The 13,581-nt window shown below is 43.4% G+C and overlaps 1 protein-coding gene across 1 annotated transcript in view; it reads right to left on the bottom strand.

Annotated features, from left to right (window-relative positions):
• Nucleotides 1–7,423: 7,423 nt before the first annotated feature.
• The window catches only part of reps2 (RALBP1 associated Eps domain containing 2), a 59,347-nt gene continuing 53,189 nt past the window's right edge, over nt 7,424–13,581 (bottom strand). Inside the window, exon 19 of the mRNA XM_080431044.1 lies at nt 7,424–12,053. Within this exon, the coding sequence (XP_080287170.1) occupies nt 11,985–12,053 (69 nt within the window). The 3' untranslated portion in view covers nt 7,424–11,984. The remainder of the gene's footprint in view (nt 12,054–13,581) is intronic.

The following is a 13,581-nucleotide window of genomic DNA, read 5'->3' as shown; positions in this document are numbered from 1 at the left end:
AGAGAGGACTGTCCGCTCCGGATCAGCTCAGCTGCCTGACTGTCTCTCTGCTAGAGAACTAAGAGGTGGTTTAAAAAAATACAAAGGATCACGCACAAAACCCGGAGCGGATTCACGTGCCTTCCTGGATCCGGACTGGACTGACTCTCTCCCCATGCAGTTGCACTCACACAGCTCCCACACACACACACACACACACACACACACACACACACACACACACACACACACGCCTCACACACACACACACACGCGTCACACACACACACACACACACACACACACACACACACACACACACACACACACACACACACACACACACACGCGCACGCACGCACACACACACACACACACACACACACACACACACACACACACACACACACACACACACACACACACACACACACACACACACACACACGCCAACTGAATAGCCCAGTGCCAGTGGTTCTCAAAGTGGGGTCCGCGGACCCCCAGGGGTCCTTGAGCGAGTTCCAGGGGGTCCCAAGCTAAATGATGGATAGTTAGGGGATTAGGAATCAAATAGATCCTTATTGATTGATTGATTGATGTAGTTCATTTAGACCCTTTAGACCCTTTAGACCCTTATGGGTCTAAAGGGTCCCTTATGGGTCTGTAACTCTGATAGTGCTTTATTAACACATTTTGTTGGGGACCCCCTGGTAGCCCCCCAAGGACCCCTGGGGGTCCCCGGACCCCACTTTGAGAACCAATGGCCTAGCCCACTAGGTATTCTACAAATGCCTTCTAAATCAGTAGTTTTCGTAATTTCAAAATTTCAAGAACACTTTCAAGATTTTTTCAAAAATGTCAAAAAATAGCACATGTACAACCTCGCAGCACGAAGTGACGCGCTGTGAGCTTGTAGATGCTATTTTTGAATAGCCAATCTAAAATGACACAGATGCGTTCCCGGTTTCAATGCGCTAGGAGAGGAGAGGATATAGTCTCTCAGCACTCAGCAGCAGCTGAAGCCTCTCTATGAAAAAGACACCAGATGAGGGTCCACGAATGACCCTGACAACTTTCTCTGCTGCCAAAACTGCCTGGCTGCAAAGTTTTCTTTTTTTTTCTTGTACACGCAAATGTATTTTAAACCCAAACCCTTTGTTTACACACCAAACTGTCCAAAGCAGTCCAAACCCAAGGACAAGTGGATGCCCAAAAATATGTTTTCATTAAAGTTCATATTTTAGTGGACGCACCGCTATTTGCTATTTTTGAATTTGAATACTGAAAAAAAGTAACTGTTTTGTACATATGAGGTTTCGACCCGACAGAGGCGATATTTTTATTGGCTTTCCCCCCCAAAAGAATCTTTATTTTCTTATGCCAACCATCATTAAGTCATTAGTAATAATGTGTGAGCTGCACATGCATTTATGGACTCTCAGCCAGCCAGTTGGCATATGGCACAGGGGGCTCTGCATGTGCAGAGCAGTTGGAATGTAATGGACTGCATGGTTGAAGGTTACTGTAGGGCTCTGTGTGAAACACAAGTTCAAATAGGCATCTAAAGAACACGAGACAGAGAGACAACCCTTCCAACTATTTGAAATAATTGCAACTACATGCTAATTCCGCACATTCCACCCCCCATTGCACATTCCCTGTTGCTGCTAATGGGTTTTTAGAGGGAGAGAGCGTGTGTCTTTTAACCTATTATTCCTAACGTTTCTTTTAACCTTATTCTTTGATTTCTTATGTTGGGGCAGCGGAGTGGCCTCACGGTTTCGGTTCGATTCCCTGGACCGGGCGGGAGAAATCTGGGTGGGGAAGTGAATGGCCACCAATACACCCCTGAAGTACCCTTGAGCAAGGCATTGAACCCTGCAGCTGCTCAGTGGCCAACAGCAGTATATAGACTTGTACTGGTCAGCTCCCAGGTTTTAATGTGTGTGTCTATGTGCAGGGCGTTGCTGGAAATGAGCACTTTTGCTCAGCGCTACTACCGTGCATGGGTAAATAAAGAACCAAAAAATAAATCATTACAGTCCATATTTTATTGCCGTTGTCACACCAACATGTCACTGCTTGTACCATAACCTGTATGAGTGAGTGACTAATAAACCCCTCTTGATTCTAGATATACAGTGGTGGAAAAAGTACTCAAATTCTTTACTTTAGTAAAAGTACCAATACTGCAATATAAAACTACTCTGTTACAAGTAAAAGTCCAGAATTCAAAATTTACTTGAGTAAAAGTACTAAAGTATTTGCATCAAAATGTACTTAAAGTAAACCAAAAGTAAAAGTACTAAATATTTGAAAATAGCAGATCTATAAGCTCACAACGCGTCGCATCGCGACGCGTTGTGAGCTTGTAGATCTGCTATTTTCAAATAGCCCATGTGTAAAATATGGCTAAAGTGGTTAATGTATGTTTCATTATATCATAGTTTATATCTGAAAAGTAACTAGTAACTAAAGTTTTCAAATAATTGTAGTGGAGTAAAAGTACAATATTTGCCTCTGAGATGTAGTGGAGTAGAAGTAAAAGTATTGGAAATTGGAAATACTCAAGTAAAGTACAAGTACCTCAAAACCGTACTTAAGTACAGTACTTAAGTAAATGTACTTAGTTACTTTCCACCACTGTGAGTGACTAATAAACCCCTCTTGATTCTAAATATATGACATTGACTCATGGGCTCAGCGTTATAGCGAGTGAGGGCAACAATCCAATGACATTATTTTGCCTACATCTGGAAGCAGAATGGAGCTGGGGGGGGAGGATTTCTGCTGTACTTTTCTCATTACGGCCGCATATACCCGCATAGGATAATCTGTGCTTTCACCTCGGTACCATGGTCCTGACGGCACAGAGCGGGCTTCATTCACATTTAGCTGAATGAGGGTTAAACTAAATCCCAGCTGACGAGCCCCAGAATTGGCAGAGGTGACAGCCTAAAGCCCCTTCCTGTGGGCTAACCAATGTCCACAGTAGAAGTGCAACCGCTGCAAAGCCCAGGGCCGGGACAAAGGGCCGCATGCAGCACAGAGACGGGCCCGGCGTACGTATGTCGTCATCTTTGAGTAATGGAGCTGCCCCACAAAGGGCTAAACTTGAACGCACAAAAGGGCTGGTAATCTTTGTTGTGCCAGAACAGTCAGTTTTTAGCCACTGCTGCACAGTAAATATCCTGAGTGTCAATGTAACGCCGAGAGAGTGCAAATGGAACCACATGGGACCCTTACGGGGTGGTTCAATTCGTACACTCTTGGGGTTACATTTGTGGGGTTATGATTTGTATTGGATATAGTGTATTTTCACACTCCTTTACGACCAAAAAAGTCCATACACATTACACTCCTGAGTGTCAATTTAACTTAAGAGTTAAAAGAACTCTCAAGAATCTGGATCCATTTTTAGCTACACTCTCAGATGTATTGATATTTATTACTTAGGGGTTTAATGTATAAGTCAATGAGCTGGACTCAATGCATGTCATATACATATAGTATCCTAATGCTTATCATATTATGTTCAACTTGGTTAACATTGCAGTGGATATCTCAATGGATTTTCTGTCTCTGTGATTAATAAGCTATAGAGTTTCTGTGGTATTGCTACTAGTCCTTAAAACTGTAATGCGTAAGTTTCCTTTTCTACACGGGATTCAAAGCCGGCCTTCTCCCACGTAGGAGAGGGTAAACTTCTACCACTCTACACCAAGATGAAAACCTTGCTTGGCCTGGGGGAGATTATTGGGTTTATGAGCATCAGGCAGCATTGTATGTCAACCAGTTTGTGTCCTATGCCAGACGCCAGGGTCTAAATGGTCTAAATTGGTTCTCAAAGTGGGGTCCGGGGACCCCCAGGGGTCCTTGGGGGGGTTCCAGGGGGTCCCCAGCAAAATGTGTTAATATAGCATCACAATAATTTTAACCACTTTAACCTTTTATACTTTGACTATTCAAAAATAGCAGACATACAAGCTCATATGAGCTTGTAGATCTGCTATTTTTGAAAGATTGTGAAAATGTGCACATAATTTTTTTTTCAAGACAGCATTTGTAACTCAAATCTTTGCTTCTGGGGTGGTCCCTGGAACGAAATATTTTGACATGGGGGTCCGTGGCCAAATATATGTCATTTTGGGGGTCCTTGACATGAAAAAGTTTGAGAACCACTGCTCTACCATACCATACTGGCAAAATTATGTTTAATTCATTCAAATGAGTTCCGGATTGCAGCTTTTAATAGGTCTCGCAAAGTTTAAAGACACCAGCTGGGTCTTTACTTTATACATTCCAGTGGTCTATAACATGTGAAAGTGGAGAATCCTTATACTGTGTGTTCACTGAAGATCTGTGCATAAACCAAATATGTTTGAATAATTTAATAGTAATAACCACGTACGGGCAGATAACTCTGTAATCACGAGGCCGTGGCTCACTTTGCATGCATAGATGGTAATTACTATATGAAACCAGCATATATTTAGAGGCGACACATGGCACAGACACGGTATATAGTTTGCACCGGGTCACGTGTGCAGCTGTCTTCTGGAAATGCAAACCAAACCAAAGCTTTAAGTGGTATTTATAGTTCAATGAGAGCGACTCCCGGTTAAGTTGTCTGCATTACGGAGGTCTCACGAGTGTGTGTGTGTGTGTGTGTGTGTGTGTGTGTGTGTGTGTGTGTGTGTGTGTGTGTGTGTGTGTGTGCGTGCGTGCGCAGACAAGCAGCTACCTGTGAGGCGGTAATGATGTAAGCTTTAATAGGGAGCACACATGTATTCACAGGAGCTGCTTGTGCCAAATATCAGTTATGGGAAAAAGGGGAACTGTGGGCGTCTGGCAACTTATTCTGTCTGTCTCCCTCACTTAACTCTCTCATTCATCTCTCCTCCATTCACTGCCTGTGGGTTTAAACACTGTGAGATGATCACATATATACGTATGCGTCTGTTGCTTTTCCTCTCTGGCCTTGACTGTTCTGTAGAATCAGGAAGGTTTATTGTCACACTACTCATACAGGTAGAAGCAGCCAAATGCAAGTGTGGTGAGATCCAGTGGTGGATAAAGTATACTCACATTTTTTATTTAAGTAAAAGTATCAATACTGCAATGTGGAAATACTCTGTTACAAGTGAAAGTCCGGAATAGAAAATGTAAAAAGTAAAAGTAAAAGAACAAAAGTATTGGTATCAAAATATACTTAAAGTACACAAGTAAAAGTGCTCATTGTGCATAATGTCCCATTTCACAAGTTCAAAATGTATAAAACGTCTTTTGAAAATAGCCGATCTACAAGTAGATCGGCTATTTTCAAATGGTCGAAATACATATAGGGCAGAAGTGGTTATTAGTGTGTTTTGCGATAATAATCAAAGTTGAAAAAGTAACTAGTGACTAAAAATTTTAAATAATTATAGTGGAGTAAAAGTACAATATTTGCCTCTGAGATCGATGTAGTGGAGTAGAAGTAAAAGTACTGAAAATTGGAAATGCTCCAGTAAAGTAAAAATACCTCAAAAGCGTACTTAACTACAGTACTTGAGTACATGTACTTAGTTACTTTACACCTCTGATGAAGAGATAATAAAGACAAAGCCCCATGAGGTATTTCTATAGCAGCAATAGGGAGGAGGGTGTCTGGGTTTGTAGAATGTGCAATAAGGCATAACCATGTATACAGATACATTTGTATGTTGTGCAATATCGGTTTAGGCAATCTGTAATTACGGTTCTCCAAAACGAATGCGGTGCAATTTCCTTTTCACCAGAAAGGAGCTATTCAGCCATACTTCATAGCTCAGCCCTCCACTTTATAAGGAGTGCATGATATCCTGAATTATACGTGCTAATCAGTGCCATCCCCACTTTTGTTGGCTAACGAGAAAGACCAGCTTTTTTACAGGTCTGTTGCAACAGCATTTCTCTAATGATGATCTCGATAAGAACGACACAGATAGAACAGGGGGGGTAAATACATGTACTGAGGAATGCCTCAGAGAGCAGATTTGCAACATCCCTGGTTCGATTCCAGCTGGAGAATTGCACTGCTTGTCTTTGCCCTTTTCTTCCCTACGTTTCTCTTTACCTCTCTGTCTGAAATGAAGCAAAACGCCCTGGAAAACTATCCCCGAAGAAGGAGAGACGCCAGTCTAGTGTGTGTGTGTGTGTGTGTGTGTGTGTGTGTGTGTGTGTGTGTGTGTGTGTGTGTGTGTGTGTGTGTGTGTGTGTGTGTGTGTGTGTGTGTGTGTGTGTGTGTGTGTGTGTGTGTGTGTATGTGTGCAGTTCCTGAGGGGTCAGGCTGGTCTCCTTGACCTCTGGATGTTGCGTCTCCCTCGGAGGAAACCCAGCTGCCTCAGTGGAGCCAGGGGTCAAGTAGAAGTGTTATGATGATGGCTCTGTTGTGACGAGTCATCTGTTCTCCTGTCACCCTCTCCTCTCCTCTCATCTATCTCTCACCCAGGTAGGTTGTTTCCCTATCCCCCTCTCCTCTCCTCTCCTCTCCTCTCCTCTCCTCTATCTCTCACCCAGGTTGTCATGCAGACTTCATTTGAATGTGTCACAAGTTAGCATAATACAGTCAAATGTGTTCATTTAAATCCGAACAGTTACATTTCTATCTTTGACTCCAGGTCGTGCATGCAGGCTTCATTTGAATCTGTGACAAGTTAGCATAATACAGTCAAAGTTTACTCCAAAGAGTGTACAAATGGACCCTATGGGGTCCATTTGTACACTCTTCGGAGTTAAATGAACACTGAGGATTTTACTGGGATCAAGTCAACACTTCATTGTCACTATTGCTTTGGAGTCGTGGCTGAAGGCAAACAAGAAAAATAGCACAAAGTTCCGGTGCTCGAGTTCAGACTTGTCCCTCAGGGACGCATGGAGGAAGCTGGCTTTCCTACAAACTTCAGTGGAAGTGGCTCAGAAGAACCAGGATGAACTACTAATGAACCCACAACGTAAACTCTGTTCACTAATCGTTCGGTTTCCTGCCAGAAAACAGGTCGGATCACATTATACTGTATCAGATGCCTCTTCTTCTCAATTACAAAATCGTACCTAAACATGGTATTGCTGCTGTTGTTGCAAAGATGAGTTTACTGGGAGAGGGAATGGGAAATAAGATAATGAGATATTTCTTCCTGCTGTGGCACAAGAGCAGATTATAAATCACTGTTATTTGTGACAGATACTGATCTCCCACAAACTGACTACAGTGTGTGTGCAATCTGCAAGCCAATGAAACCCTCATACGGTAAATCAGATTAATGTCTGTTTGTTACAGTTACCCCATATAAAGTGAATTAATTCTGAAATGGCAGATTAATTTACTCATGGGATTTAATCAGCTCAAGTTCAATGATATTTACAACGCAGATTAAAAATAGACAGCTTTTATTGATTCTTTTGATTATTGTCTTCATTCCAGAGTTCAACTGCCCATGAGAGGACTTCTTTTTTTTTTTTTTTCATTCACAAGTCAAATACTCACATTTTGGCAACCATACAAGCATGCTGTCATGTAGAACACACATCACAACACAGTCCCTCCCCCACTTTCTGTCCAAAGACCAAAGGCTGGATCAAAAAAACCTATACGGCCTGAAAGCAGCTCAAACAGAACCACGTGTTTGCATAGATGAAATCAAAGCCACATACTGTATGAAACACACAGACAACCCACTGCTTTGACGTCCAGCTCCCTAAAGATCAAAAGCAAGCGTTCTCAGTTCTTTTCTTTCTTTTATCATCCTCATCACCGACCATCATTCCTGCTTTTAATGTGTAACCCCCCCCCCCCCCCCCCCCCAAAACAATCATCCATCATATAATGAGATATTTCTTTTTGGCAGCGTGGCTTCTATGGGATGAGTTGTCTAGCAGTCTGCCTGACTGTCTCTCTCTCCCTCTGTGTGTGTGTGTGTGTGTGTTTGTGTGTGTGTGTGTGTGTGCGTGTGTGTGTGCGCGCGTGTGCGGGGCAGATCTCACAAACCACTGGACCGATCGGAGCTAAATATCTTGTGCACGCTGCCAGTAGGCCAAGGAAGTAAATCCACTCATGTTTTTCACATATTGTGAATATTGTTTTAACTTTTGTAGGGCGACTGACATCGCAGTACTGACGTCATAGACGACTGATCCCAGATACAAGCCACGCTTGTTGTAAAAAGACAACATTAAAGGTTTCATGACATTCATTTATATTTCCCCCCCCCCCGTTTTTTTGTTTTGTTTTATGACCTCAATTACACCAAAAAAATAACGGAACTTTGAACATTCAGTGGATTTTCTGTGGTCTGGGGTTTTCTGAACAATTAGGCAAAAAAAAGTAATGAGGTTGGCCCCTTGACTTTGACGTCGTAGTCGATTAATCCCGCCCCTCCCCTATCCATCTCCTTTGGGGGGGGGAGGGGGGGGGGGGGGGGAGCAGAGGTGATGATTGACAGGCAAAATCCCTCAACATCGACATCCGCAGGCAAATTGTTTGTTTTTTATTGCAGCTGAAAAGGCCTCAGAACACAGAGAGAAAAAAAACTGCCATGGTTCAATGGAGTGGATTTTTCAGTTAAAACATTTTAATACACGTTTGAAGGACCATGATAAAGACTTTTAAAGTTTTGTAAATCTGAATGTCATGAAACCTTTAACATCATGGGGATGGCATCGAGTTCAAAGTAAAGTATTCAAGTAAAAGATAGATATTTACATTCTCCGGTGCTCCAGTGTGACAGGACAGTGTTCCATTCAGTGATTCTCTTTACGTGCGTGCGCATGCCAGCAACGTTGTTTCATATCGGTGTCATTTGATTTAACATCCGATGACGCGGCGTTGGCAAAACGTGAAGCGTAAACACGACGAATGTGCATTCTTGGACAGTTAAGAGAAAGCACTGCAAAGCAGAACGCCCGCAACACTCCAGATTAAACAAAAGTCTCAAGGTGCACGGCTCAACAACATCATGGAACTGAGAAAACAGCCAGCAGACAATAAATGTCCTTTTCACTTGGTTTCATTTATCTCTCCATGGACAGAGCAACGGACGCGTTTCAACCATAGACAGTAAAAAGGATGGACAACGTTACGTCCACACACTCTACAGACCGTAAATGAAGCCTATTTTTCAACGATTTCAAATCCGCCATCTTTCTATATCCTATGCACTCGGAAATGAATGCTATTGGTTGGGACCAGAGCGGGGGTGGGGAATGAATGCTATTGGTTGTGTAGCTTGTCAATCAAATCATCACAAGGTAGCCACGCCCCTCCTACAGCATAGACTACCTTATCATCAATTTTAAAATAAATGGGACCATAATTTAGCAAAACGCATATCATGGTGATTGAAAGAAGACTTTAAACTAGCGACTGGAAGCATATAGTATTTATGACAATGTTTATTAAGGTAATAAAATCAAGTGTAAAGTTTGTCAAAAACCCATACGCTTGAATGGAGCTTAATTACTTCTGACACCAGCAGGCTGTGAAACAGCGAGACTTCAAGCCATATATGAACTCTCTCTTCCTATATAGCATCAATTTACAACTCGGAAGCTGGCCCCTTGGTTTCAAGCTAACAGTTTAAAGATGGGGTGCCATGATATTTTTCAACCCTAAAACCTGATCATAAGGTATTATTATTATGTAAGGATTTTTTTCAAAAAATAAATAAGTGTACAGTAAGTGTTAAAATGTTGTTTTTATGTGGACACGCCTCCAGTTAATTAAGTATACCTGGTTCTCACCTTAGCACCTCCTCCACCACCTTAGCACCACCCACCTGTCCTAGTCCCTCCTCCTCCTCATGCCCACACCTGTTGTGTTATGATAATGAGGGGGAGGGTATGGCTTTGTGATGTCACTAAAGCACTGTTTCTCTATTGGCACGTTTGACCCTCAAGGTTTCAGCCTCCAGGAAGAAACTCAAAATAGTCAGAGAAGACATAAAACACCATAAAAACACCACCGGGGGGCTTAATGAAGTTCTATCAACCTCATAGACACATGAAAAACTGAAAAAGTGCAAAAACATGGCACCACCTCTTTAAGTTGAAACGTTTAGGTTGAAACGTGTCCGTTGCTGTCCGTGGAAAGTTAAATAAAACGATGTGAAAAGGACATTTATTGTGTGCTGGCTGTTTTCTCCGCTTCATTCTTTGACAGTTCACACGCTTCTGTGGAATCTTTACATTCATTGGTCACCCCCGTCGCTTGCTTCACAATTTAGCACGTGTGCACACACGTATACGGATGTGTGAACGCACACATACGCATGTGCGAACGCACACAGACTCACACCAAGCACATACACATCGAAAGAAAAATAGGTTTGGACCCTGTGTTTTACAGTTCATTCACCTCATCGACTCAGATGATCAAGATGTACAGGATCCAGTAGGTAGTCATAACTTGTGCACACATTTTTAAGTCTTTTGTAATGAAAAGGTAACAGAAAGAGCAACTAATATTAACCCAAGAGGGTGAAATAAATTAGAGTTGTACACACTGGTTAGGATACGTTTTGCATCTGCATATACAATGATTTAAAAACAATGTGCTGTATGGTTTTTCACCTAACCATGCAAAAATGCTACAAGTAAGAAAGAGTTTGAAAAAAGAACAAACACACAAAACAAAACCCTCTTAACTGATGTCCACCCAGGCTTTAAATCCTAAATTAAATTCTACACTTTGGAGTGGAACTCTTATCCAAAAAATGATGCCAGTGGGTCTAGTGGATTTTTACATTTTTCTCATACAGTATAATCATCAGCCCTTTTTTTCATATTTACTCCCCCTTAAACAGTAAAATCCTCAACTAGTGTATTCATTTGTAACTGACAGTATACAAATGAATTTATGCACCGTCAGTGTTAAATGAACACTTTACTGTGTAGTGATGCGTGTAACCGATTCCCAAAAAGCAGTTGTTTTCGGGGAGCGCTCGTTGTGGTTCACTCAGTGTCCTGTGTACGTGGAGCCTGGGAACCTGATCAAATTTGAATTTTAACAATCGGATTGATTGAATACTTTATTAGTCAGAAATGTAAACAGCACGTAAGACATTTCGTGTTCTCCTTTTAGCCTTAATGTCTTACGTACATTAAGGCTAAAAAGAGAACACATAAAAGTCCTAGGGACTTGTTTCCATTGTGGTCATAGATGATTTTTTTAAACAAGGCCGGTTGTGCCGATATCAGCCGCTGGGCGCGGGCATACAGTACGCTCGCATGGCGGCTCGCTCAGACGCGCCTCACGAGCCTCGAGGCCTCGTGCGTCAATGAGCGTTATCACATGAACCAAAACGAAAGGCTCATGGCTCAGGTGCACGTCTCAGCCAATCACAGCGATTGGGGGCGGGGTTTTGAGGACAACTGCTTTTGGGAATCGTTATAGTCTCCCTCGAGCCAGACTGCCGGCTCACGAAATAACATTTAAAAATATATTTTAAAGATATTTCAACACTTTCAGGAGGTGTAGTTACACACTCTATGCAGCATTCAGAGACTGTGGAATAGTCTAAGGTTTGAGAGACTAGCTGTAGTGATTGATGATAAAACAGCTTCCTGTAAATTAAAGAGCAAAACATTCTGGTGTTGAGACGAGAGTGAAGTTGCTGTAGCCTGGTAAACCATCCCGGTCGCGTGAATTCCCATTATCATGTGTCTACAGCAGACGGGTCTGGCCCCAAGCGCTGGGTGGGCCTTTAGCAAAAAAAACTAAAAGTGGATGAGCCTGTCAATCACAGGGCCCTGAGCGCAGACGCTGATTGGCCCTTAGACTTTTTGGCTTCTGCAAAAACATCCACCCAGCGCTTGGGGCCAGACGCGTCTGCAGAAGACATATGATGATGTGAATTCACGCGACGGGGATGGTTTACCAGGCTAAAGTTGCTGTACAGTGGCTGCTGGGGGGGGGGGGCTTCTAGGGTGGTCACGTAGACGCCAGGGGGTCCAGGGTGGTCACGTAGACGCCAGACGTTCCAGGGTGGTCACGTAGACGCCATAGGACGCAGGACATCCAGCTGGGACTCCAACGTTATCCTCTCCTGATGAACCTCCTGTAAGTAAAAAAAAAAAAAAAAAAACGTATGATGCAACTGATGGAGCCAGGAGTGCATGATTCTTATCATAAACAGGGAAAAGTCAGATACCATGCTCATAGCACTGCTCACAATATACATATTCTAGAAATATAGGTGGCCGTGGCTGAGTGGGGAGAGATGCCAGTCTGGGAAGGAGTAAGGTCACCGGTTTGACCCTCGGCTCCCACAGTCTACGTGTCGAAGTGCCCCTTAGCAAGACACTTAACCCCTAACTGCTCCCCTGGTGTCGTATTAACGGCAAACCACCGCTCCTAATAGCTAGGATGGGTAAATGCAGAGGACAAATTCTACATAATTATGTACAAAACTAGTGGTTCGGGCCGCTACGCGGCCCTCCTGTCTAGTAGCCTAGCCCGCACATCGGATACAGAGACAGTAGAGCATGTAGACATTCATTGCAACACTGGTGCTTGTTTCTCGCACATTATTTGGCAACACGCAAACCGAAAGCGAAACCTAACTGCAACATGCAAACCGAAAGCGAAACGTAACTTTTTGGAGACCCAGACAGCCACACAGCCACACTTACCAGTTGCCACTTGCCAATTGTATATATGGATACACATGTGCTCCAGCAAATACCCCAACAACAACAACCAAAGGGGGCACAATAAAATACATGTTAGAAAATGTGCATCTCACTATGTCCATTTGTGCATCGTAGTCATTCTGCAGGATGCATTTCGTTTGGTCCGCCCCACTCCCTTACTCGACACATAACTGGCTGCCCAACTGTCTGCATTTGGAAGGAGACAGTTGTGGATGCCAAAGGCTCTCTGGTATGTGCAGGAGTCTAAATAAAGGCACATATGCCTTTCACCGCAAAATTCAGGGGACTCTCTGAGAGGAGCGAGCTGAATTAGAGCATGCAAATCACGACCTGGACCAGTATACTCTATACACAAATGGAGCTCTAGACTAACTGTACTCGACCGACCGTAAATTACATAAAGACCACCCCCCCTCCCTCCCTCCGCCCTGCCAAGGCCAGAGCCACGACTGTTCATTCAGGACTCGAAATGACATCAGAGCTGAACGGCTGAGACAGACATTCCTAGATCTGTTCACTCCATTCAATCTGCAGACCACCGTTGTATCGGAGCGAGAGAGAGAGAGAGAGAGAGAGAGAGAGAGCGAGAGAGAGAGAGAGAGAGAGAGAGAGAGCGAGAGAGCGAGAGAGAGAGAGAGAGAGACACACACACACACACACACACACACACACACACACACACACACACACACACACACACACACACACACACACACACACACACACACACACACACACACACACACACACACACACAGACAGACAGACAGACAGACAGACAGACAGACAGACAGACAGACAGACAGACAGACAGAGTGATATATAGACAGGCAGAGAGAGAGACAGAAAGAGGGAGGCAGAGAGAGAGAGAGACAGAGAGAGACAGAGAGAGAGAGAATGAGACACACACGCACGCACACACGCACAGACAGA

The sequence above is a fragment of the Gymnoscopelus braueri genome (assembly GCF_963280865.1).
Source record: "Gymnoscopelus braueri genome assembly, chromosome: 6".
In the NCBI taxonomy this organism is placed as follows: Eukaryota; Metazoa; Chordata; class Actinopteri; order Myctophiformes; family Myctophidae; genus Gymnoscopelus; species Gymnoscopelus braueri.
This window is presented reverse-complemented; position numbering and strand designations above follow the sequence as displayed.